General features: G+C 44.3%; 1 protein-coding gene across 3 annotated transcripts in view; it reads left to right on the top strand.

Annotated features, from left to right (window-relative positions):
- The first annotated feature begins 2,855 nt into the window (after positions 1-2,855).
- The window catches only part of AMPH (amphiphysin), a 122,764-nt gene continuing 98,296 nt past the window's right edge, over positions 2,856-27,323 (top strand). For all 3 annotated transcript variants that reach the window (XM_052796227.1, XM_052796295.1, XM_052796280.1), the window contains exon 1: positions 2,856-2,989. In XM_052796227.1, coding sequence (XP_052652187.1) covers positions 2,921-2,989 — 69 coding nt within the window. In that variant the 5' untranslated portion in view covers positions 2,856-2,920. The remainder of the gene's footprint in view (positions 2,990-27,323) is intronic.

The following is a 27,323-nucleotide window of genomic DNA, read 5'->3' on the forward strand; positions in this document are numbered from 1 at the left end:
ACATTTATATTATGAAAACATTTTTTCTTTTGACGGGTATTTTCCACTGTATTCCTCACTTTCCTTGTCTTGTGATTCTGGCCGGCAGGTTTCCTCTCTGCGACCCACATCCAAAGAGCAGTGAGACCTACAGAAACTGCCCTGATAATTTAACTAGTCTTTTTCTGCCCATTATATGCAGACCTAAACCGCAAGCATAGTACCAAGCTGTTGTTTGTAAAAGGAGATTTAAAATTCAGGTCTTCTACACTTGAAATCATTTAGCTTCTCATTTTGCTTTCCCATGATTACTAATCTGTTTGTCTTGACTGGCATCGAACTTAGGTCTGTATATTCTACTTCCCAAAGTCCCCAATTACACCGCGATTTCAACTGCCGGGCTGTCCTGCAGCTTCATTTGGATAATCTTCATTTCCCACTCCAATTTGCCACTGCAGTGACTATTAAAGTGGTGTGCTATGATGGGGATGCCTTTTATCTGCCATGTCTGGGGTGTGAGTTTTAAGTCCTTGTACATTGCTGTTTGTAGAGCTCCGTGAGGTGAAAGTTGCTGTGTTACTCTGAAGCAGTTGATACCTATATTGTCATTATCATTGCAGTGGAGAGGGCTGCAAGACACCTGCCAATTTTTTTTCTCTTATTGTAAAATTGAGTCCCATGGACCACTGCCTTCTAGTTTTATTGCTTTACAGAAATGAAGAGTGCTCAGAAAAGCAGAAATGTGTGATGAGAAACCATGCTGTTGACGAGTCAGAAGAGATGCAGATTTCTTCTTTTTCTGACTAACATTTTGAGTGAACAGGGATCGTCACCTGGCAAAAGTGGTGCCGTAGCAGTAGTGGTAATACTTACCTTCTCCCTTCCCCTTAGAGATTTTACGTTCAAAAATCACCACTCCATTAGGAGCATTTTTCTACAAATGACTGATCATCCCTGCTATTCAAGAGTGAAACCAAACTGAAATCTTATTTTAAAATATCAAAAAATAAACAATAACACAAGTATAAGGAGAAAACAAGCAGGGTAAATTGTAGTAAATGATTCTTCATTTTTAAACATCATCTATTTCAGACTAAGATATCAGCAACACAGGGAAAGAAATTTGCTTTAAAACACCTCTTAATGGGGAAGTTTTCTCTCAAGGGAGATGATTAACAATAAATGTTACATGTGACAAACAGGGAATACAGGGAGATCAGCCTGATTGTTTGCTGGTAATTACTTTCCAAAATCTAGCTGATGGAGAGCAACATGCGCATTGTTAAACCGGCCAGTGAAAAAGCCATTTCTGGCTGTTGTCCAAGGCCATTAAATGGGGCAAAGCCAGCGCAGGTCGACTGACTGAGGAGGAAGAGACCGGCTGTGTGACTGAGTATAGCCCACACATCTCCATGCTCCTCATCTACCAGCATGAAAAAGCATTTTCGGGCTTTGCGGTGGGGGATCTACTATCGTTACATCAGACAACAGGGGATGAGAAGGCGTGGAACTGTCCCCTCCCTCTCCCTAATAGCCCAAATGCAATAACATACTCTGCTGGTGATACGCGCTACCTTGGTTATCTTTTGGTGAAGAAAATGCGTGAGTAATCAGTTAAGACCACCTCTTTTCATTATTTTTTTTATTATTAAAGTGGTGTGATCCTTTTGGAATCAGATGCCAAACTGGCCAGAAACTCTGAAGAAGATGTGAAAAATTACTTCAAAGAATTTGGGAGCTCTGTGCACACTGGGATTTTGTTTTGATCTTTCACCAGCCTAACAGCATTATAAGAGACTGCCTGCGATCTTTTGGATAAAATAGTTTCCTTGGTTGTTGTGATGTGTTTTCTTTGGTTTTCTGCTTTTGTTTTTTTTGTTTTGTTTTTAAAAGATGTTTATGTGAGAATTAAGTAAGCACCTACATTTATATAGGTCACAATTTCTTAATAAACATTGTTACTGCTGCAGTTGATATGTTAAATATGCTTCCTAATACTACAGAAAAATGCAGGTCTGGGACTGGGCATATGTCAGAAACACAAGGTCTCAGGAAACGTAGCTGGACTTACTAGGTGTATGAGACATTTTCTTCTGGCAGGTACAAGACGTTCTGGCTGGTGCTTTGTACCAAACCAAAAAATCAGTTAGAAGTATCACAAACATAGAACAGCTCCCTATAGAATAATACAGGCACAGGTTCAGAGCCCGGAGTTGCAGTGCTTTCCTTTGTATTGCTTTGCTATGTTTGCCACTGGGTTTCTACTCTCCGGATCAGGGAACTCCGTGCTTGGCCAAACAACAGAAATAAATGCCAGAAGTGAATTTGGGGCCATGGTACCTGGGAAGGCTGACTTTGCTAACCTTGAGTGACTGGTGCTGAGCAAGCGATTCTGTGTTTGAAAGGTTTTGGGGTGCTTGAGTGTCAAGGGAGGACAGAGAGGTCTGTTGCAACTGCCCTCTAGTTTTGATCGCAAGTTGTAATTTCAGGAATCAGACGAAAAACCTGAAGCCAGTCTGGAGCCAGTTTATTGCTGTTGGCTGCTACACCGAGAGAGGAGTGAGCGATGGATAGGAGGAGGATGCTGAGCGCAGCGCAATGGCAAGTCAACTTGCGTTCAGCAGCGCAGGCACTGTGAGCCCAAGACAGCTGCTGGCCGCGCCAGCCAGCCCAGCTCGGGCCCAGCTAGGGGTGCGGGTCCCCCAACCGCAGCACCCAGCCACTGTGCCGCGGCGACCCCGCCTCTCTCCGCTGTGTCTTTAAGGCCCTCCTCCTCCTCCTCACCCTCCTCCTCCTTCTCGCCCGCCCTCCCTCCATCCCTCCCTCCATCCATCCCTGCCTTGCCGCTCGCCGCCGCCGGGCTCTGCCTCGCCCGCCTCCCCCCCCACCCTCCCCCCCCGCCCCAACCTCCCCCCCGCCCTCCCCATCCCCGCCGCCAGCCATGGCCGACATGAAGACCGGCATCTTCGCCAAAAACGTCCAGAAACGCCTCAATCGCGCCCAGGAGAAGGTGCGCTGCGGTGGGCGGGGGGGGACGGGACGGGACGGGACGGGGACGGCTAGGGAGGGGCGGCCTCGACCCGGCGGGCAGGAGAAGGAAGGGGGCGGCGATGGCGGTGCCCGGGGTCCCTGAGGGGAGACGGCCCCGCTCGCCCCCCGCGCCCGCCGCTGCGGCTTCTCATCTCCCTGCCCGCGGGGGTGCGGAGCCGCCGCTGCGGGGGGGGCAGTTTGGGGGGTGCGTTATTATGTAACTGGCACATTTAACCGCGGCAGCCGCCCCCCGCCCGGCCGTGCCGCTGTCCCCCGCGTCCCGGCGGCGGGTCGCTCCCCCCCCGCCGGCGGGAAGCGGCGGTGCCGGTGTCCACCTGCCGCAGGCCCGAGCGATCCGGCTCTTCCTCGCCCTTCAGGCGGAGCGGGGCTCCTGGCGGGGGTAGGCCGAGTGGCTGCTCACCCCCAGCGCGGCGGGGTGGCCGGGCTGCCGCCCCGGTCCGCGCGGGGAAACGAGGGTTTGCCTCGCCTCACCGCCCGTCGCCAGCCCTCCTAAGAGGATTGCATTTCCTTTAATATCCGCGCCGGCTCATCCCCGGCTGAAGCGATCCTCCTTGCTGCGATCGCTTGGCAGCTGAGCGCAGGCGGCCGCAGCGGTGGGACTGACAGACATTCCCCCCCCCCCCCGCCCCCCTCGGTGGGACTGACAGACATTCCCCCCCCCCCGCCCCCCCCGGTGGGACTGACAGACATTCTCCCCCCCCCCGGTGGGACTGACAGACACCTGCGGAGGCCAGAGTGGGGAGTGCTGGCGGAGGCCTGGCCTTCATTAAAAGCTGCATCAGTTTTGGGGGGCTTCTCCAAACATCACGAAGCTGGTCAAAATGTTGTGCAGCTGATGGTGTATATTGCTCAGAAAACTTGGTGCCGATTTCTTGTGTTACTCTAGCCTGGAAATGAACAACCGGCAAAGTGGGGGAGAATTTGCAGGAGTTTCTGATCAAAGATGAGGGCCTTGTTAGCCATTGTTTATTTTGTTCATCTTCAATAATAAAAGCCGATAGGTACAAATGTTCCACACAGGTAACTCCTGTTTAGCTGTTGGGTGTATGAGAACAGGACCGTAGATACAGACGTTAAACCAAGCAGAAGAGCATTTGAGTATGGCTATATAGAGCATCTGTATCAGCTATTAGTATGGTTCGTTATAAAGCTGTTTCAGCATGAATTTGGGAGGCACAGTTGTCAGCAAGCATTGCAAGTCATCTCCTCTGTGGGCTAATAAAACCTTTGTACCACTCTAGAATGTATCCTGTGTTGCTACATGCCCTATGTCATAGGGCTCTGGAGAATTAAAAGAGATTATTTTGACCACTATTTCTCATACTTCACTGCATATAAATCCCCACTTCCTTTTTGCCATACACTGAACTCTGTGGAGCTCTAAGGGAATAAAAACTGCAACAATTAATATGTATAAAAGTCTCATATGTAATCACATCATTATTTAAGAATCTAAGAGTTGAGGCTGTCACAGGCAAGTGATGGATTTTCCCTTTCAAATATTCCTATCTAGCTCACAAGGTCATAAAGTACTAGACTTATCAATACTAAAGTCATGATGCATTTCCATTCTTGCAGGTTTGGACTGCAACTGTTTGAGTAAAACATGTAACATACTCTTTAATAGTTTGAAGAGATCTGATGACTTTATGGTGTGAGTTGAGCTGGGTTGGTAGTTGGAGTAGAAGCCTAAAAATACTATTTGTTTCCTTGTGTCTTTGTCAGTGTTGTTAAGATTAACCATCTGATAAAGCATTGATGTAAGTCTTAAAAATCACATGTACCGCTTCCAGGTGTGTCTGTTCAAACATGAGAGGTTTTGTTTACAGAAATGTGTGGGCATACCAGAGAGTACATGTTAATCTCAGTACCTGAGGTCCTGGTGTCCTGGCAAAGACTGCTCATGCACCAGCCTCAGGGTAGCTGCCTCGGGCATGAGGGATGCCTTGGGTGCAAACTGGGGATGCTGGTGGGCTCTGATGGCTGGGCTGCTCTACCTTTGCTTCGGTGATCAGCCACGCTAACAAGGGGAAAATTTGTCTGGTTTGATCTGCATGTATTGCAATCGGGCATCTGGCAATTTTGGCCTCATTATGGCATCTGTGGTGGTTTTTTCTTACGCCAATGAGTCTAAAAATTGCTTATTTACAGGGAATGCAAGCTGTTAGTGGCCTAACACAGAGTAGGTCACAGTACCGTGTAGCTCTCTATCCTTGCTTTCCTCTTCATGGCATGCATGTGTAGTTATTGCACGAGCTGTGCACATCTGTTCTCTTGTGCCTACACTTCTGGTTAGCTTTGAGTTCCTTTATGGTTATACAACATAAAATCCTTCCTTATTTTTTCTAAAACTTTACTTAAAAAAAAAAAAAAAGGTCCCCAAATGGAAATGATACAGAATGATGGGGTTTTTTGTTTGTTTACTTTAGGTACTTGATGACAAAAAGTAAATTGTATCTAGGAGTTAAAAGTCTATGATTTATCTGATTTCTGATGGTGTGAGTAGGATGGTGTTGTGACAGGTGTGTAATATCACACTGGCTTAAAGAGATATTAAATACATTCTGAGTTGTTTATCTTGTTGCTTATATTGGATTTAGGCACCTTCAGTTTACTTAATGTGTCCTTACAGTCAATTGCGTTTATAAAGCGTTTATACATAGTTTTCTATTATTTGTTATTGATGCAACATATGTATTAAAAACATGGAATGGCTGTAAAACATAAACCTTCATCTATGGAAAGTATTTTTCTAATGATGCTATCATCTTCAGTTCCTTGCAGTCTAGGAGAAAGTTTAGTTGTATGGTGTAGGTAGTGCATGTACCCATATACATGTGTATCTAGTCAGTATGTATATGACAAAAGCTAAATAACTGACATGAAAACATCTCATGTTAGGCAAATCTATCTGTCCTGCATTAGAAGCATTAAATCTAGGAGTTACATGGACACATCCTTTGATGCTCTTTTCCTAGCTTAAAGAAAAGCAACCATCCATCTGTGATAAAGCAGACTTGATAACATCAATAATGTTGTTTTTTCTTGTAAGATTCCACACTGTGGATATGGGTGAGGTAAACGTGTCAAAGGCTTGATATGGCAAATGACGTTAAAAAATAGTGTAAGGCTAAAGAAAGTAAGAAATCACACACTTAATCATGAACTGAAGTGCTAATGAAGGGAAGTCCAAAATGCGCTGGACCAGGCTAGTACCCAAAATGAAATGTAATTTTAAACAACTAGAAATAATAATTGGTCACTCTGTTTTTCACGTAATCCAGAAGATGGTACATTTGGTGGTAGTACATGTGCCCTGGCACCCTGATTTTGCATCAATGAGTGTCCCATCTACTAATATTACACTGCTCTTCACTGCATTTCTTCAATGACTTTTCCCCCAAAATTCAGAAAGTGTGGATGTGCTGAGCTTGCAGCATCTGCTGCAAGCTGCCAACAGTCAGCTAAAGAATCTGGATTAAAGTTTTAAAAGCATCAGAGCAATTTAGGAGACTACATCCCAATCATAAAAGTAAATGAAACACTGATACGTTTAAAACTTGGTTTATACTGAAACCTGAATGGATGTATTGGTAACCAAGGCTGGCTGAGTTAGTTCTGAGGGCAAGATTACTTGGATGAAAAGGCTGAGTTGGTATCTCTAGGTTCCTCTGGAAATTTGAATTTAAGCTGCTAACCCAATTTAGACATGTTATCTCCTTGTCCTCTCTTTTGTAACCCAACACCTCTAACTGAATATAGTAGAATAGTTCAGCTGGAAGGGCCCTACAATGATCATCTAGTCCAACTGATTGACCAGTTCATGGCTGACCAAAGTTCAAGCATGGTATTAAGGATGTTGTCCAAGTGCCTCTTCAACACCAACAGGCATGGAGAATCAGCCACCTCTCTGAGAAGCCTGTTGCTGGGTTTGACCATGTCTCGGTAAAGAAATGTTTCCTCATGTCAAGTCTGAACCTTCCCTGATGGATGCATCTTTGAGCCATTCCCACGCATCCTGGCACTGGGTACCAGGGAGAAGAGATCAGCACCTCCCTCTCCACGTCCCCTCCTCAGGAAGCTGTTGAGAGCAGTGAGGTCGCCCCTCAGCCTCCTTCTCTCCAAAGTAGACAAACCCCAAGTCCTCAGCCGCTCCTCAGAGGACATGCCTTCCAGCCCCTTCACCAGCTTTAATGCCCTCCTTGGGACGTGTTCCAGTGTCTTCCCATCCTTTTTTAAATGGTGGGGCTCAGAACTGCACACAAAGTGAGGCCGCATCAGCCCTAAATACAGCTGGATAATCACCCCTTTTGACTGGCGCGTTATGCTGTGTTTGATGCACCCCAGGATGCAGTTTTCCTTCTTGGCTGTTAGGGCACACACTGCTGACTCCTGTGGAGACTCCTGTCAACCAGCACCCCCAGACCCCTTTCTGCAGGGCTGCTCTCCAGCCACTCTTCTCCCAGTTTAGACTTCTGTCCGGCAGCGCTACTCCATCCCAAGTGCAGATTCTGGCATTTGTTCTTGTCCAATTTCATGCCACTGATGATTGCCCAGTGCTCCAGTCTATCCCGATCCCTCTGCAAGGCCTCTTGTCCCTCGAGAGAGTCAACAGCACCTCCCAGTTTAGTATCATCAGCAAACTTGCTAAGGGTGCATTCAACTCCTGCATACAGATCATTGATAAAAAGATTGAACAGAACTGGCCCTAGAATTGAATCCTCTGAAGAACTCCACTGGTGACTGGTCACCAGCCAGATGTAGCCCCATTCACTGTAACCCTTTGAGCCCTGCTGCTCAGCCAGTTCTTCACCCAGAGCACTGTGTACCTACTGATCCCACTGTTGGACAACCTGTCCAGAAGGATGCTGTGAGGGACAGTATCAAAAGCCTCACTAAAAGCCAGAAAAAATACATCCACTGCCTTGCCTTCATCCACTAGGCGGGTGGCCTTATCATAGGATATTAAATTAGTTAAACAGGACCTTCCCTTTGTGAACCCATGTTGACTGTGCCTGATGATTGCGTTGTTCTTTAAATGCCTTTCAATAGTACCCAGTATGATCTTCTCCATAATTTTGCCAGGTCCTGAGGGTAGACTAACAGGTCTGTAGTTCCCTGGATCTTCCCTCACACCCTTCTTGTAACTAGGAATAATGCTGGCTAGCTTCCAGTCAGTGGGGACCTACCCAGACTCCCAAGACCTTTGGTAGATGATTAAAAGGGGTCCTACTGTAACATCTTCTAGCTCCTTCAGTACTCTGGGATGAATCCCATCAGGCCACATAGGTGGATACAACTGGCCCCTTACAATTTCAGTGTCCACAAATGGAAAGGTACTGTTCCTACAGTCGTGGTCCTCCAACTCAGAGGACCGGGTAGCACAAGGTAGCCTCATGGACATTAGCTTTGGTGCAGAGAGGGGACAGCTAATAGAGGTGGTCTCTGGGCTGCAGGGTTGGTTTCTGCCATGGCCTGAGAGAAGAGTAACAGCACCAGGTTTGTCCTTGGGAGCCGGGTGGCAGAGGAGGCGTCAGGGAAACCCAGCAGCTGGCCCAGTGCATGGCCACCAAGGGCAGGGACAGCCCCCTGGGCCTCCTGGGCACAGGGACAGCCCCCCGGGCCAGCACCCCAAAGGCCTTCCTCCGAAGGACGCTGGGCGGAGGGGCTGCGCGTGGGGGGCCCCGGTGTCACAGTGCCACCACCCGGCAGTGCAGCAGTCACAATGCCCCGGGGCAGTATAAAAGGGGCAGCCTCCCGTGCCCCGCTGCCAGAGATGGCCCGGAGACAGCCCGAAGACATCCGAGAGGAAGTCCTTGAGGAGCCGGTGGAATTACTTGGAGGGGGCTGAGGGAGGAAGACCGGAGACTGGACCAGGCTGCTGGAGGTTCTCTACTGCAACACCATTTCCCAGCGGGGACACGTTCAAAGCCCATCTGAAAGATGGAAATCCTTTTCAGCTGGATACCCATGGCCAGACCACGGGAATGCCTTCTTGAGGAGCACTGCGGAGCTCACCATCCTCATCACCTGCAGAGCCTCTGGCAGCAGCCGTAAGAAATGCAATGCAGAGATGTTGCCAGGCGTCCCAGTGCTTTGGAGCAGCCACTGGTGGCCCAAAGGCACAGGAAGGATTCTTGCCCCCCAAGGTCGATCAGGCCAGGGGCATTTGGCCACTCTTGGAAGCCCCTGAGGTGGCTCCAGGTTGAGGGAGAATAGGGCTTGGGCATCTTCTGGCAGGTGTGACCAGCCTGTGGGATGAGGAGGTGGGTCTTGCTCATGTGCTCAGGGAATAGCCGATCGCCAGCTCTGGGGTCAGGAAGGAATTTTCCCCCGGGGCAGATAGGCACTGGTCCCTGGGGGTTTTTTGCCTTCCTCTGCAGCACTGAGCATGACCACTTGTCAGGGGTCCTCCAGTCCGTTTTGGCTAGGTTACTGCCTGCTGCTCGTGCACCACGAAGACGGCCTCTCGTGCCCTGCGGCTGGGGGGAGGAAGGCTTTTTTTCCCCCATGGTGGGCTAGCAAGTGCCCCTGGGGGTTTTTTGCCTTCCTCTGCAGCACTGAGCACGGCCCCTTGCCAGGGCTGCTTTGGGCCATTGTGGCTAGGTGCCCGCTGCTCATGCTCCACGAAGGTGGCCCTCGTGCCCCGCATCCGGGGGGAGGAAGCTTTCTGACTCCCCAGGCGGGCTCCAAGGGATGCTCCCGGGGGTTGCTTCTTGTCCTCTGTAGCACTGAGCACAGCCCCTTGTCAGGGCTCCTCTGGGCCCTTTCGGTAGGTCCTTGCCTGCTGCTCTTGCACCTCCAAGGCGCCGCTCGTGCCCTGCCTCTCTCGGGCTCTCTTGTCCAGTGCCAGTCTGTAGCGGGAGCGAGCTCTGCTCTTCCCTTGGCTCCATTTCCCCAGGGGTTCTTGCTTCTACAAAACAGCCTGTGCTTGGAAGGGCTCCAGGCTTGCTGCCCCATCAGGAGCTGCCACTTTCCAGCTCTCCCGGCGTGCAATACAAGCGCAGGGCAGGTGCGAGAGCGCGTTTCAAGCATCACTGCACAAGCAGCACAGCAGCGGAGCAAGTTCTGGAAGGCAAAAAAGTATGCGTGTCATCGCTACGTGTCATACTTTGGAAAATACCTCATGGTACCTCACACCACCTTCTTCTGCTTCTTCTGCATCTTCTTCTTCTTGGGACTGCTTGGCCTGTATTCCTGCTGCTACTTTCTGTAGTTCTGTGACTTGCCTTTGCCAGGCTGCAAGGGATATTTTTGAAAGCTCACCTGAAGAACGCGTCAGCCTGCTCCTGGCTGCACATGCATGTTGTGTTAATGCTTGTGAGCATCGGCTCTGAATCAGAATCAGGAAAATAAAAATAACATCCTGTTTCCACATGTAATCTTTGTGTTATGTGTCCTTGAAAGTGGTTTTGGAGCTGAACCCCCCTGGCATTTCAGGCAAATAACAGTCTCATCATTACTCGACTCATGGTGAGCACAGGGAATGGCAGGGAACAGAACAGAACAGCTATGCTGTGTTGTGCCCAGAGTTCCGCATGACAAGCTCTGACCTCGGTGTGAGGGCTCCCTCCAGGAGAGCAGCTCTCTGCAGTGCAGGTGCCAGGCCCATCCAGGAGACAGGGGCAGGGACGGGCACACCTACAACATGGCTCAGGCAGGGACTGAAGGCCCCAGGCTGAGCTGAGACATGTCCCCTGGGCCCTTGGCAGGAGACGGGGAGGGTGGGGGTCCCAGGGGAGGCCGGGCCCAGCCATTGAGGCCTATGAGCACCCCCAGGACCCTGACAGAAGCAGACTTGCGTGGCTCATACGCCCTCCTTTAGACAGTGGTGGTTGGCCACCTTGGAGACAGAGTTTTGGGCCAGGTGGACCTTCTGTCTGGTGGAGTACTGTTGTTCTCAGGCTCGTGTGTTTTAGCATGTTTTTGCACGGGAAACAGGTCAGACACTTCTAAAAATGAGTCCAAGGAGCAAAAATAAAATCCAGGGGTAATGAACAGGTATTGCTCAACTCCAAGATTTGCAACCCTTTAGTTGAGGAGCATGTCCTGCTTCAGACTGAGGCCTTGATCTCTGAGCCTCACTAGTGTCAGAGATGTGGGGGCTTGCTACCCTGTGGAAACCCAGCTAAACTGGATGAACACAGAAGACTTTCAAAAACCGCACTTCACACTTGCTTTGTGCAGGTTTGTGCGGATGGTCCACTTATCTTGAGACGATCCACAGCTCTCACCCCCACCAGAAGGCACATGCCTCCTCCCCACAACGTGACAGAGCCCATGCCTAGGCTGGGACGTGGTTATGGGTGTTCAGTGCCTTCTGCTAGTGCAGGGCTGGGTAGAAATGTCATCAGAGATTTCCTCAGCATGTACTGGTAGGGAAAGAAAGAGGTGGGAAGAAGAGTAGAGTAGAATAGCATAGTTCAGCTGGAAGGGCCCTACAACAATCATCTAGTCCACCTGCCTGACCACTTCAGGGCTGATCAAAAGTTCAAGCATGGTCGTAAGGGCATTGTACGAATGCTTCTTAAATACTGACAGGCATCGACAGCCTCTCCAGGAAGCCTGTTTCAGGGTGTGACCACCCTGTCATAATAAACACAGTTGGTGCTGTCACAACACTTCCGAAACCCAGGTTCAGTAAGGCTCATTCCTGGGCTTTTCTTGAGTATCTCTTGAAACTCGAAATAATGTGGTTTTTGACATTGAGCTTCTAGTAACTAGTATATTTGATTTCATCCAAAAGTTAAAGCAGTAAATATTCCAGTTTATGAGAACTTTGGTGCATTCTTAGTGTTTGAAGTGTTATAAATGTGGAGATTCCATAAAGGAAAAAGATACCCACCCCGCCCCGGAAAGGATTTTGACGATTCTGTACATGTGTTTTGTAACTGATGATGTCAGCTCTGAGGCAGGAGATGGGTATCTGCATGCAAGAATATATTTTTGAAAGGCATGTTATATATATTGTACCTGTACTGACCTGCCTGCAATGTGATGATATGGTTCTAGCAACTTTGGGCTCATAAAAGTAAATTACTGTCTAATGATTTAAAACATTGGCCCCACAGATGTTATGAAATCTAGTACACTGAAGTCATTATAGTATTATGACAGACCTCAACATTTAGGGCACTGCTGGCACATGCAGTGAAGTGTCAACTTCATCTCTGAAGAGCTAATTGTTAATCTCCGACTTTACAAACAAAACCAATTAGAAGTCAGTAATTTCTCATGTGAATGGTATGGTCTGAACTATGCAGCTCAGATTCTTCTAGCTTCAGATTCCAGTATAATAAAAACTTGGATTTCCCTTTTTTAAATGTCTTTTTTCATAGAAATTGTAGAAAAGGAGGAGTGCAAGTGGTCATCTGGCCCATTCTTCTCAACCAAAGCAGAATCAGCTGTACTTAAAATTATTCCTTAGGAGTGATTTTCTTGCCAGTTTTTTTAAGTATGTAATGGTGGAGATTTTGCAGCTTCCCTAAAATAATCTATGCTGCTGCTTAGGCACCTCCAGTCAGAAAGTTCTCTTCTCACTGAATATAAATGTCCTTTTTTGCAGTTCAAGCCCTTTGTTCCCTGTTCTAGCTTTCCTTGATGTACAGGAGCGTATTCTTTCTTCTTGCCTCATAAATTACACGTGGTTTTCCTCTCTTGTCAGCATTCCTATGATCTAACTAGACTTATCTTATGACCCTCCCAACCAGGCCAAATAATAGCTATTATTAAAATAACGATTGCTTTCAGTTGTTTTAATGTGCAGGTTAAAAGGTAGAGGTAGATTCTGGTTGTCTGGGTGCCAAGCGTGGAAGAAGGGGGAGATAAAACCCCCAGGGCTCCTTCCTGTTAGGTTCTCATGTGACATTTTCCCTGCTACGTGAGGGAAGGTAATCCATTTCTGCTGTTCCAGTTTCCTCCCCATATGCGTTGTTAACCATGATCCTGTGAGTTACTATGTAATATGCTCTTCCTCATTGTCACTTAGCTTTCATCAAGTCAAGAAAGTGCTGTTTCTTCAGTTTTGTGGGGATTCATATCTGCATATTAGCTGACCAAAGCGTTATTAATATTAAGGCGACCTCCTCCTCTGTTCTCGCTTGACAATTTCATCTTTTCACTTTTATTCTTTCCCATTTCCTTTTTAATTCTTGAGCATGCGTCTGTTCCTCTACGGTTCTCTCTACACTTCGCTTAGACCCTCTCTTTGAAATAAAATAAGATTTTAAAAACCTGCTGCTAATTTGCTGGCCTTGGGTCTGGACTCTCTTCTTCACTACACCTTGCTCCTCTAACAGATCCTCTCTCTTGCATTGTCACATTGTCTCAGACCCCATGTTTCTGACCCAAGGTCTGCCCCATGGTAGCCATCACTGAGGCTGTCGTCAGTGGTCCGCAGCCGTTCCACAGCACAGTGCCACCTTCCTGTTGAGGCACAATTAAGAGTGTGACTTTACGGGCATGTAGTGGAGAGATGTTGGGGTAGTGATAACTTGTGTACCTGGGAAATACAGGAATTCCTGGTTCAGATTGATCACCAACGCCTGCCTCGTAGAATAGGATGTGCTACTGGCCCTGGTCCAACCAGCTGCTGTAGACAGTGATGGTGAGACAGCAGGGAATGAGGGCAGGCAAAGGGAATACGCTTTGCCTTTCATCTCAGTAGCCCAAGTTTTCTGCACTGGCTAGGAGGAACTGCGAAGGACGCTGCTTGGTGCCTGTTATAGCAGGGATATTTCAGTGGGGATAAATGGCAGAGAAAAGCAGGGTAAGTATGAGGTGGGGGTGAGCATGGAGGGGAGAGCAGCATGCCTGTGCCCACCCTGTCTGCAGCAACTCAGCATGGCTGGCCAGGCTGTGGGGAGCCCCTCTTAACTGGCTTGCCAAGTAATAAAAGCAAGTGTGGGATGACAGACTGCTGGGTTTGGGAGAAAATGAAAACAAAGAATGGAAGAAGTCTTTTAACACTTTTTTGCAGTTGCCTACGTGAAGAGGACCATAGCTCCCTGAACTTGCCTTGAGATGGCAGGGGGATTTTTTCACCTGCCGAGAATATGCACAGTGGGATTCACCCCTACCAAAACCTCTGATCAGGCAGCAGTCACTGACTGCTATGCCCGTCCTCCTGCTCACCTCGGGGACTGTGGAGTGGGGGGAGAAGGGGTAGCAGATGGCTCTGCTGCTTCAACATGGAGAGCATTTTCCCTAGGGAACTGTTGTTTGGTTTAGTTCATTGGGCTCTGCTGCAAACTCAGCTGCTTGGAGCCTCCAATCCAAAGTGTTTCAAGTGCTGGGTCATTCTTCCCTAAATGTTCTGCAGCATCAGTGCTGTGCGTCACTGAGCCTTTGCTGTTCTCAAATACAAGATAATTTGTTCCTAACCTAATGAGTAGCTAGTTAGTCAATAGTTGCTGGAATCATAAACCAATGACCAACTTGGAAAAGCAATTGTGTCATTTTGCCATGTTGAGTCTCTGCTAATGGGAGTTTATTAATCTGTTTAAGAGGGTAAGGTAAAACATAGGCTTGCAGTAAAGACACATGTAACATGTTTCTGAAATGTCCATTTCTGCTATGAGAAAATGCAGGAAATAGCCTGTTCCTCTTTCTGGCTGCTCTACTTTTCTGTTTTCTCAGTAATTATTCTTCAGTTATCTGTAGGACAGGAGCACCTGTGAGACTCTGCAGAATTGGGGACTGGTGTGGACAAGCACTTAGTTGGTAAAATTCTCTTTAGATATTTTGTTGGCGCAATGGGAGAGGAGTTCAGCAGCCTTTCTATGGGTAAGGGCACAGAGGAGTCAGGGGCTGGACCACACTTCACTCTGACTCCCTGCTTACTCCCAGATAAGATCTCTGCTTTGTTCTCCCTGTCTCTGTAGCAGATTAATTCCTTTGATACTCCCTTGGAGTCTCATTTTCGAGTCACTTTCACCCCACTTTTTTGTACCCACAAGATTGCTAAATCTGTGCTTTGTAGTGATACAGAGGCCAGTGCTACAGTCTGTGAACTGCAATCAATCCTCTTTATCTATGATACAAAAGAGAAGAGGAAGGCTTGCCAAAGTTTTGGGCTGTCACTAAAACAACCATTTGAAAAACAATTTCTAGTCTAGGTTAGCAAACAAACCCTTATTATTTTTTTCCAGAAACATTTCACAAAATGCCATCTTTATAGTGTGTACACATATGCCTGCACATGCTTACAAGAAACTGTCAGTCCTACTTTTCCCAGGTTTCAATTTGAAAAATACTGTAAGACTAGACTGATGTCTTATTTTTAACAAAATAGGGGGTTGAGAAAATTAAAATTGCCTAAAGAACACAGAGGATCTTAATTTCCTTTCTGGACTGTGATCATCTGTAAGCATTTGCTTGTGTCCTTACAGAAGTATAAGGGGTTAGTGGTATGTAGGTGATGCTCTGCAGTGCCATGGGAACACAGTTATTTCTACTGATGATTCACACTTTATGTCTTGGCAAAGCCCAGTTAAGTGACCCACATGCACGAGGGTTAATATACATTAAGCACAAAGTAGAAGCAGAGGAAACACTGCATACAGAGAAGAAGCTTGACTGAATAAAAGCGATCCATTATCTATGGAGAATAATCAGTCTTTGAGGTCTGAGAAATGACATTGATTTTTCACATAAAATGCATATATTAGGTTTAGATTCTGGAAGTTGTTTAAAGACTTATTTGCATGCAGGGCATGTAGAGGTGATAAATATGTGATATATATATAATATAAATATATTTATATAAATAAAAATGTGATACTGTTATTAAACTTGTACAGATCTGTGTGTGGATGCTGTTGCTTATATTTAAACTAGGCTTCCAGTTGTTCAACTTGCCATTATCACCTAAATCCTTGTTGGTTTATGTGGATGTTATCTTCTCACACTGGTGTAACCACTCTATGCTGTTTGGATGAACTTTTAAAACACATAAGGCACACTGCTGAAATGGATCTGCTGTGAGCACGAAATAATTTTTTCAAAATAAAATTGTCAGTAATTTTAAGTATAGGACAAATTTTATTCCTGTAAAAATCATAAGGAATGGTTAATGAGGCTAATCAGAGAGGAAAGAATTTAATTGATTGTCTTATGTTTTTCAGATCTGTACTAACCATGTTCTTATCAGAGAGGGAACAGAAGTGCTAGGATCAAAGGCAGAACAAAGGAAAAGAAAAATTCGTGGGTGTACTCAGGCCTGAAGAGAGGCAGGAGCACGGCTCAGTCCAGAGGCAGGTTGGTCTGGTGCAGACTTACGGCATATGTCCCCACGGCTGACCTTCCTCAGGGAAGAAACACATAGGGAGAAAAGTGCACGGTAGTAATGAAAGGGACCCCAGGCAGGCAGGGGATGGCTAGCTGCTGCAACTACAGCATGGTCACTGCGGGACAATGTTCAGGAAGCAGTAAAGGAAGCAGATTCATTATATGTGAAGCGGCAAGTGGAAAACAACCACAACAGAATGAGGTTAATGTCCAGGTGAGAAGATGGCTGGCTGAGGTCCAAAAACAAACCAGACGTTTGGAGATGAGATCTGAATTTGAAATAAGGAATTTGGGTTTCAAGAAATGTGGAAGTAAAACGGTGCAGGGAAATTTCTTCGATTTTAAAAAAACAGTACAGCTCTCCCTCTATGGTCTCAAATAGTTTCTGGATTAATTAGTAAAGAAATTAATATATTCCTTATCATGTGATAGTCTTGCAAACTGCCAAAATTTAACTTTCTTGATAGCACATCTCTAAATGTTGTCCTACTTAATTCTCAGCAAAAATGTGCAGGCAGAGTTAGTATCAGAGTGGTTGTATCTTCCTTCACGTTTGTTCATTTCCCCTCTTCCTTCTTTGTCCCTCTCTTCTCCCATCATCTTTTCCTTGCTGCTTTCTCTTTCCCCTCTTCTCTTCTTGTACATCTAACCAAACAAGTTGTTGCAGACTTACCAACCAAAGCCATTTCGAAAATGGTTTGACTTCTGTTGTGCCATCTGGTTACTTGATAGGTGAGCACAGCTGCACACTTCAGAGATGATTGTGCGTTTAAAAATCAGTACTGAGCCTCCAAACATTGCAGGCTTTCAAAGAGTACTGAATGTTCATTTTGTTTTATTTGCATGAGAGGAGGGACAGATGGTACTGCTGGAACAGGGCTACTCCCTCAGGGTCTGCAGGGCTGACCAAAGTCCTTCCCATGTGGTGGGAAGCTGGGAATAAAGTGACAGCACCCCACATAGGCAGTGCTGAGTACATGGGGAAATGTTGAAAGGCAGGGAAGGTGCCTAGTAATTAAGACAGCAGAGCATGAAGTGCAAATGTGTAAGCTGAAGGAGTCTGCAGTGGGCTACATTCATAAGCCTTGTTTTTATCAGGAACTCCAGCTGAGTCCACAGGAACTTCATCCAACTGGTCACTTTAAGGTTTAGCCCAGCAGTGCTGTCACTCCAGATTCAGTGAAGTCAAGGCGCTATGTGTACCCCAGGGCTTTTGAACTTACTTCTGTCCTCTGTTCTTGTGCTGAAAAAACCCTCTGATGAAATCCATACTTCCAGGGTCTGAAAAACATGTTTCAGAGAAGGCAAACCTCGCTGATGTTTTGCCGAGCTGAAGAGGGTTTTATTCTTAATACCACCCTGGCATCATGTTTTCCTGTAGCACCAGTCCAAGAACATATTTGTTGCAAGCATAGCGCCAGCATCTTTTGTGCAAAGTTTCGTATTAAAGTAAAAATAAATGGTAATTCAGAAGTTGGCTGAGAATCTAGGTTGATTTGACAGTCAAGCTGAGAAGCAAATCGGGAAGGAATTTAGGCAACCATTAGCTGACAAACACACATGCCATTTGAATGGTATCTTAACTCCTTCATGAGTCACATCTCCAACAGTCATGACATAGCAATGTGGCAGGACAGGGAGGAACCAGCTCTGTCAAATATGGTTCAAATATGGACTGACAAATATTTTGGATCAAGAACATGTGTTTGCTGACTGCAGGATGAATGCAAGTTTGAGTATGGTGTGTTTTGCTCGGTGTTTCAACTCTGATTGTGCTGTTCAGTTCTGGTTTCTCTAGTGAGGGCTGTTTTCTATAGGCAATGTTTATCTGGAAAAGAACTTAAAAAATTGGACCCCATTAAAAAGTATATTTTAAAGGAGGCACAGTGCAGTATTGAGGTTGCTAATTCAGTTTTCTGAAGGATCTATTTTTGTGAGCAATAAATCATATTTTTCCTTCTAGTATCCAATTTCCAGTTTGACTCAAAGCATTTACACCAATGTCTGTTTGCTAATGCCCATCAGTAGCCCATCCTACCAAAGGCTTACCATGAAGTACGTTGTTTAATAGTGGTGTTGGATTGCTCAGTAGTATCTGTTATCAGAAGTGTTTGTGGGATTGAAGTAGTAATATGAACCCAGCCCAGAATTTTCCCTCCTCTGGCTCAACGAAGGATATTTTTTTATACTTCATTATACGGAGAGATTTCTTACTTGCATGAAAGCAGTCGCCAATCAAGCAAATTTTATTACACATTAATGCATCTTAGAATATTTGCACATTTAATGGATCTGAAGAAAAAAAGGCAGTGAAAAGTCAGTCTCAAATGCAAAGCACTTGTTATTCCTTCTCTCTCTCTCTGAAGCTCAGGGTATTTTTAGTTCTGCTTCAGGGAAGGTATTATCATTAAGTCTTGACGAAAAAACACCTCTGGTGGATTGTGATGGATTTCTGTCTTTTTTATTAAGTCTTATTTAAAAAAAAAGAAAGGTAGAAATAGCAGAAGGGTGGGTGGGGAAAGGCTTTCTAAAAAGAGTCACAAACTCATTTCCACTCTAAGATACCTACACTGACAGGTTATCTCTGTATCTAAACCAGCTTTAGCTATACCAGTAGTGAGCAGGTGGTTTCCTATCAGGCCAAAATTACCTGCTAAACTGCTGAAAAGTGTTATAAAAGAGAGTATGTTTCATCCAAGGTTTTTAGCTCTGGGACTTTCAAAAGAGCTCAGTTCCCTCTGTACTTCCTCACTTAATTTAGGGTTGTTAACTCAGTTCCTTATTCCTGAACATGCTTCTCTGTGCTGCTAGCGCCTGCTTAAGTGTGGTACGGAGGGTTTCCATCTTGCACCCCTCAGTTGTCCAGAAATGGTGACTCTGGGAAGATGTAGAGAGTACAATTTTAGGTTAGTCTGTGAAAGCATGGTGCATTGTCTGCATCCTCACCTGCATCCAGTGCCTCCCCTAGCAAAACAGGAGTTCGCCAAGGCTTCATTTGGTGTGGCATGAGGCAAGGTCTCACCTGAAGGGTGTAAAGCCCCATACCTGGGCAGGGGGGTGTCTCTGTGCATTGCAGGAGAGAGGGATTGCATTTGTGTTCACCCAGGAAAAAATTGGGTCTGCATCCTAAACACAGTTAGTCTGGTCCTTACGGTATTAGCAAAACAAGCTGTGAGAGCACATCATTTTCTTATCCCTAACCTAATGCTTTTGTGCACAAAACTTTAGGGCCAGACTAGTTTGATGTATAACAATGAAGTTGCTGAACAGTTGCAAAGCAGAGACTTGTAAAAGGCATACTCTTCACACTGATACATGGTCAGACAGACTGGGCATCCATTGAAGTGAATGAGAGTAATCATTGGGAAACTTAACTAAACACCGACCTGCCATGGGATGTTGGTTGCAATGGAAAGCTAGCAGACAACCAATGTTTGGTCAAGATAAAAAGCCGCTAGCTGAGTTCCCCTGCTTTACCACATTTCCTGGAAGGGTCTGTCTGTCCTGAAAGGGGTACACGTAGATTTTCTTTGTAGATCTTGTTCCACAACAAAATGCAACTTCTATGTAAAGTTTTAGGAAAACATTATACCTTCTCTACAATGTCCTTTTCCGTATTACTTAAGAAGTAAAATAAAAAAAAAGTCTTTCACATTTGCAGTCTTAAGAGAATTTTGTCATAGCTTTACGCCAATATGGAGAGCAAGCACACTCATGTGTTAATATAAATTGAACCCGAACAGATAGAGCTCTTCCTTCCTCACCCCCCTCAAAAGAAAAGGCAGTGGTTGATTTGTATGGGATAAATCAGGGGAATGGTCCTTTGTCGACATGAGCATTTCTGTGATTCATGCTCATACCAAGAGGTATTTTACTCTATCAGTAATCTTATGGAAATATAGTGGACTATGCAGATTACTCCCATGTACATATTGCAGGAAGAAATGTGCAAAAATACAGTGTCAACCTGCTTTCCACCTACACTCCATTTATTCCCTTTGTCTTTTTTTAATGTTTTGAGTTGTTTTAATACAAAACCTGATCTTGAATTGAATTATGTGGGATTTTAGTCAGAATAAAAGAATTCAGATCAGAGCCATGCATTAAGAAACACTGATTACATCCATCATAGTATTTAGGATTTATGCCTATTACAAATTGTGATGAACTTGATATCAAATCACTGTAGTAGCTATCCTTTAAAGGTTTGATTCTGCTCGTGCTGATTTTATTCGCAGCAGGATGAGGCTCTGTGGGTTAAATATAATCCAGTTCACTGTGCTAGCACGTGATTTAATACTACATGTACTCTCTGTACTGGCTCTGCATGGAACTGGATTTAAGTTGTAGCTGGTTGCATAGCTTTCTGCAAATCACAGCTGTGCTTATAGGTGTAGTAGTGTGTATACATATATTCTGAGGTAAGAGGAATTTTTACTTTGAGGATGTCAGAAGCCATGTTGTAAAATCTTGAGCAGTTATAAGTTGGGGTTTCTCCTTGCTCTGAGGCAGTTTGCCTGGCTACACCAGCAGCAAATCTGTCCTGGGATCATAAAATTCCTCGTTGACCTTCCCTGGTTGACCTACCCATGGCCTGCATAAATCAATACTTCTAATTCGCTGATACTGTGAGTTTTGCAGCTAATTATAACTGTTTCAGCAAATTTGAGTAAGCCTGCACAGCTGCTACATCCAACTGGGGGGAAATGCCCGACATTGACTTGTGCTAAAGTTTTGCAAGGTTGCATGCAGGCTCACTTGCTCAACCTTTCTTCTTGCTCCCCTTGCAGCAAACACCTACAGACAAACACAGAGGGCTTAATAGATCAGCCTGGGGCCGTCTGTCACTGGTTTTAATCTTGCTAATTTTTCCTTGCCTGTTTGTACCAATCAGTTGGTGACACCTGGAACGTGCATGAAGTTTGATTGCTCACTTTTCTTTTCGTGCACATCAACACCTTATTTTATCTGTTTCACTTCACTTAAGGCCTGGCTGAAGGTGTGCAATGTGTAGGCTAGACGCAAACAATTACCAGTCTACAAGACAGTCCTTCTTCCCCTCCTTTGATTTTTTGTAGTATAAATGCAAACTGGTTATGTTGATTTGTTTAATTAAAAACAAACAACAAAAAACCCCAGCATTGTCACAAGAAGCAGGAAAGGACAGCATACCAGGCTGGTTTCTTCATATTTTGGAAAAAGAATAAGGTTCTGGTTTTTTTATCCTATAAAAGAAAAAGACCTAACATGGATTTATTAAAAATCAGAGCAAATGGCTTGCCCTCCTTTCCCTTTGCTGAGCGTTTCTTAGTGCATTTCTCAATCACATATACAACCTGTAAAATGGTTTTGTATACAGCAGCAGCCAAAATATTGTAATTATTGAATTGCAGTGCCTATCAACTTTCTGATGTCTGGGCTCTGCTGTTAACTTGCTCTCATAATGTTTCTGGAGAGTCCAATAACAAGAAATAACATCCTTGCGCATATGATATACCAGGTGGAAATGTTATTGTTTCCCATAGCAGGGAGGAAAGGCTCTCCCCAGACACCCTCCTTTTTCCACACAGACATACTTTACATAGGGAGCTGGAGATTTTTTACATTTTATTTGACATTTCCTGGATGCATTTACTGTGTGGGAGTAGTTTCAGGCTAGACTTTTTTCCATGTGTGCTGTATGGTTGATTGATTAGTGTAGGTTGTATCGATGTATTCAATGCCGGAGCATTGAACGTACCTTCCTGCCTGGGAACCCTGGGCCTGGGAAGATTAAGAGTGTTTCTTTACATCTTGCCCTTACCTGCTGTGATGCCACGTTTATGCTATGGAAGCTTCTCCTGTGTATGCTATATGTCAAAATTACTAATTTGAAGGTAACATGGTGTAACCTGAAGTGGAAATACAGGGATATAGTCTCAGGTGCTGTAAGCTCACGTCAGCTTGCTGGCTTCACTGGCTTTACGTTGATTATCTTACACCAGGTGAAAACCTGGCTGACTGCTGGTGACTGACTCTACCTACATTAAACGTAATGTTCTTGCTGTGGCAGCTTTCATGCCCTGGGAGAGTCCCACATACATGCAGAGCCTTGTTGAAAATGTATTTAAGCACCACACATGCAAATACAGCAAGTATCATTATACATACGACAGATCTTACCTGTTTTCTCAGGGTTATGCTGCCCTGAGAGTTAGACAAAGTTGTTCAGTTATTTGAGGTGATACCTGTCCATGACTCCAAAAGCACTGGGTGAAAAAAAGGCAAATGCAAAAAGTAGGCATCAAAACTAGATTTTTTAAATTGCTGTTTCAGTGTAATTCCAGCCGTCAGGGCCCCGAGGGGCCGTTACAGTCCCTGCCCAGCCTCCCCCCATGCCTGCCCATGGGCCCAGGACCTCATTGCAGCAATTCCCAGCTTGGCCCCTTCCTGGCATGGCCCTGCTCGCCCTGCTCCCTGACACCGGGAAACTCCCTCGCAAGTGGGAGCGCCGCCCAAGCAGAAACAAAGTAAAATCTGAGTAAAAGCTTTGAAAATGTTTTTATCCATAATGAGTGGCTACTGCTACTTGCATTGTTTTTGTCTTACCCATAGGGGTTCTGGGCCATCTCTTCATTTGCTTCTTTGTTGCTGAGGGATTTACAATATTTAATGCAGTTACAGTGGTAGTTGATACTCGGCTGATTGTACTTTACAATATGGGAGTGGATTGCATGCAACTTCAGCCATCTAAGGAGGGAGTGTTACCTGAAATTGTCACGGTCCATACAAAGGATTGTAGTTGCTATTGATAGATCTGTAGCCTCTTACAGAGAAGTCTCCTCTGGAAGGTGCTGATCCTAGGCAGGGCTCCAGACCATTATCAAGGATGAACCTGAGGCAGCAAAACTGCATATTCCTGTGGTTTCTCATATGGGTCCTGACCATAGCCTTAGTAAGATGTGCTTTGCTTCATCTCCACTTAGGAATAATAAACCAAAATACTGAAAAAATAATGAACAATTAATCTGTGTTCACATCTGATTAGTTTAAAGCTAAGCACAAACTGAAGGGTTTGTCTGAACCAAGAGCTTATGGCTCACAATGCATGTGTCTTTCAGAGGATCTCGCTGCCCAAGTAAACATATGCCGAGGGCAGTAAAAGGCTTGTACTTCCCTTTCCACCATTCCCCTTTGCCAGAAAGTATAACTTCATGTTTAATAGCCCGTGATAGATTTTTGACTATGTATATGTTTAGATTTTTAATATATTCATGCTTTTGCAGCATATTTTGCTCTCAATTCTGTCATGTTCCTTTATTTTATTTTTTTTCCTGACAAAACAGATACTCTGAAGCACAGGATAGACCCCATATGTGCTTTACCTAATAATTTTTTACTAACCGATTTTGCAGGCAGTGTGTATTCTGCAGTTTTTGGTCTGTGTTTAATATGTAGTTAAGATAGTGAATGCCAAAATGCAGACCAACTGTAAATCCACTGGTAAAGCTCTGTTCTGCTGCAGGCTAGAGGTCTAGAGATCTCCATTAAGTAGTCTGTAGCATCCTTTCACCTTTAGGATGTTTACAAATAAAAATGTCTATACGTCATGTCTGAAACTGTTCCAAAGATTTGTGAACTACTGGTGTATTTTGCAATATTAAGTGCATGCAATATGTACTTTTGTCCGTTCAATCAAAGCATAAAACAGAATGTAGAATTTATGTTCTTTTTCCTGGATAGGTCATATTTATCTTCTATTTTTTCTCCACCCCCAAAGTACATGGGAATGGGAAAGATTGGGCACAAGACCCTTAAGGCTAGGGCAGCTCAGAAAACAATATGTTTCAAACCTCTTTTATCTCTTCTGTTGAGTAATGCCATCAATCCTCTGAAGTTCCATATGAAAAGCTCAGGTTGAATCCAGTGACAGTCAAAAAATACCTCAGATATTGTGTGCTTGCATTCATTTTTCATTAGGGGTCATTGTTTTTCTCTGTGGACAGAACAAAAGAGGTAACAGAAAACTGTTGACCTTACACAGCCCAGATGATAAAAAGCTAGTGTCAGCAATTCAGCTTTTACAGTGGAAGGATGTCAGGAAATCTTTAGATCTTCCCCACTTTAAAAAGATTTTCATCTTTACCACTTCCCTAATTTTTCTAGCCCTGAGGTTTGTTATTGTAGTGTTCTGTAGGTCATCTTTTGGGATGTGGGAAACTTTTCTGTGTTTTTTTTTAATTGCATTTGCAGATCACAGCACAGCGACAAAGTAATTTGAATATTCTACAAGTGATTCCTCTGGTATAAATTGTGAGGAACATGAATACAATTATTATGAGTGGTGGAAATTTTCCCATTGAAACTCTTTTCTAAGTTGAGAACAAAATGAAGTTTTGGCTGAAAAGTACCCCTTAGTGTATAAAATATTGAGTATACTTTGTTTGTCAATTACTTTCATCCTGTCCTGAAATTATTTTCATTATACCTTTAATTCACAGCAAAATCAACAAAACTAATTTACTTCTTGCCATTCTGTGAGCCCCTTATTTAAAAAGTCAGAGACTCCAGCATAAAGTCAGGGCATCTCATTTTTTTTAACTTTTATTAAACATTTCTACTGGAAGTTCAGTTTCCATTTAACTTCGATGAATTAAACAGAATACTTTGGAGGCCTAATTGACATAAAACCAGAATAACATCTATTTTCAAAGCTAACAAAAATATTATTTTCCCCTATTAAGTTAGAAAGTTTTGTGGAAAAGCTTCTGATTTTTTCAAATAAGATAAATTTTTAGGTAAGTGATAAAAGCTCAACAAATGACTACTTCAAAATGTAAGTAGCTCTCCCTTCTTTGCTATCTTATGTGATACTGTGAAACAAGGTCTGCCATTCTGCCCCTATTTGATTATTTTTCTTACATTTTTTAAAACAAAATTTCCATGTTTCTTTTTCGATTTTGTCAGCTCTTTGGTCTTTACTGCTGTGTGACACTTCCAGTGAAACGTTGGAGTACTTGGCTCAGGAGATTATTTTCAGTAGTGTTCAGACCGGAGACTTGCTTGTCACAGCTGCCCTATAGAGGAATCCAGCTACAACCTCAAGGGAAGTTAATAAATGGTATAGGTATGATGAGGGAATTTCAAGCAGAAAAAAAGATTAACCAAATGCTGAGCTGCAACATTCTCAATCAAACAAATGTCTTAATGTATGCTGGGCTGGATGGCATATAACTTAGATAAGGTATCTTGGGCAAATACACATGCTTCTTCTAGAGCACTTTTGCCATGAATGTTCAGAAGATGACTTTAAATTACTTCGATTTATGAGTTACGGGGGACAGGTGGGGTGGTGGAAGGGAACAGGGCCTGAATAGTCACCCCACTATCTCTGAAATCCACTTACATATGGAAGTATTGAAAATACCTCAAAACAGCTTACCAGGAAGTTGCCTTTGTGTAAATACAACAGCTCGATGAGAGAAACAAACAACATTTCCATCCCATACCTATGAAAAGGAGTCCTGAAAGGACAGATGAAAGTGTCATGGTTACTGAACTGGTAGAGAAGTCATCAAGTGTGTTACAGGGAGGAGGGTAAATCCAGGGATGTCAGAAAATCCTGGGTTTAGGAGGGGAGAGCGAGCAGAATCAAGGAGGACATCTGTATAAAGAGAGGATTGTTTGGTGCAAACATTGTCACTTCTGATAAGAAGCAGGTAGAGAAGAAAGGCTCTGGCTAATGTCTCCAATATAACGCTAACTTGGCCCTGTGGCTATCGCTGCTTGATGGAATAGACAATGTGTTTGACTGCCTCCAGACCGATGCAGATTTCCCAAGGCAGAATGGAGGATGGTATGATAATCCAAAGTAATCTGGCAAACAGAACCAACAAGCTGAAATTCAGTAAAAATGAAAAGTAAAAATGCTTGTGTTTTATAGAACAGGTCTGACCAACATGTGTCAGAGTTCGTGTGGATATCTGTACCCTGTTCCAGTGCAGGAGTGTGGAAAAATGTCTTGAGGTCTGTTACTCCTTACAATTCTGAGGTATAAACTAATCTTTATCTAACTGATGGGAGGAGTCAAAAGGCAGTAAGGGTAATTTAAACATAAGTCTTTTCACAGCTTTATGCTATTTAATTTAGTGCAGCAAACCTTTCTTATGGCCTGTCAAGATGGATCAAGCTTCTGTATAGGAAGGTAGATCAGAACCTCTTTCAAAGTGAGTCTCACTAAAGGCTTGAACCCACTAAAGAGTATTAAGGATAAAATTGTATTAGCAGTAAAATCTGATACTTTATACTTGCCAAGGGTAAGCAAATTAGGCTAGTGCACAGTACTTACATGAGGGATGGCAGATATCCTTGGACACTCTGCCTCTACTCAGAACAAGATTTGGGAAGTGGGTCCAAGGCTTTGAATTCTGTGTGTGATTGTATGTTTTTATTTAGGAGAATAATTTTTAGTTATTTAAGTATTTTTCTTGCTGTCTTATGCTGATTTTGTTCTTTACTTGAAATATCAGTGTTGTTCATTGTTGGGAAAGCAGTTGTGGGGCCAAGTCATACTTTAGGACAAATGTGTTCTGGCAGCCTGCTATGTTATTTTCTTCAAAGCAGCATACCTGCAAACTCTGAGCCACCTAGATGACATGAAACAAAAGTAAGCTACATATTACTGGTTATGATGTATGAAAATTTCATTAAAACATAGATAGCTTTTTCCCCTGGGAAGGGAAAATCGTCTGAAAATACTGCATTTAGCAAAGCAGGGAGAAAATCAAAATAGTATCAGTAGGGTAAAACTAACCATTTAGGGGGTTTCAGGCACAGAAGCGTTGCATCATAATCCCACAGATGGTAGCCTTGCACCAGTGGCTCCTCAGCTCTGCGCATACATCAAATGCTTATGTGTGTATATATATATATATATTTACATATAGACAGAGGAGAAAAATCAAATTATGTATTAATTATTGCCTAATAGTGTATGACATGGTAATAATGAAGCCTGAAGAAGTGCA

The sequence above is a fragment of the Harpia harpyja genome, chromosome 1, assembly GCF_026419915.1.
Source record: "Harpia harpyja isolate bHarHar1 chromosome 1, bHarHar1 primary haplotype, whole genome shotgun sequence".
In the NCBI taxonomy this organism is placed as follows: Eukaryota; Metazoa; Chordata; class Aves; order Accipitriformes; family Accipitridae; genus Harpia; species Harpia harpyja.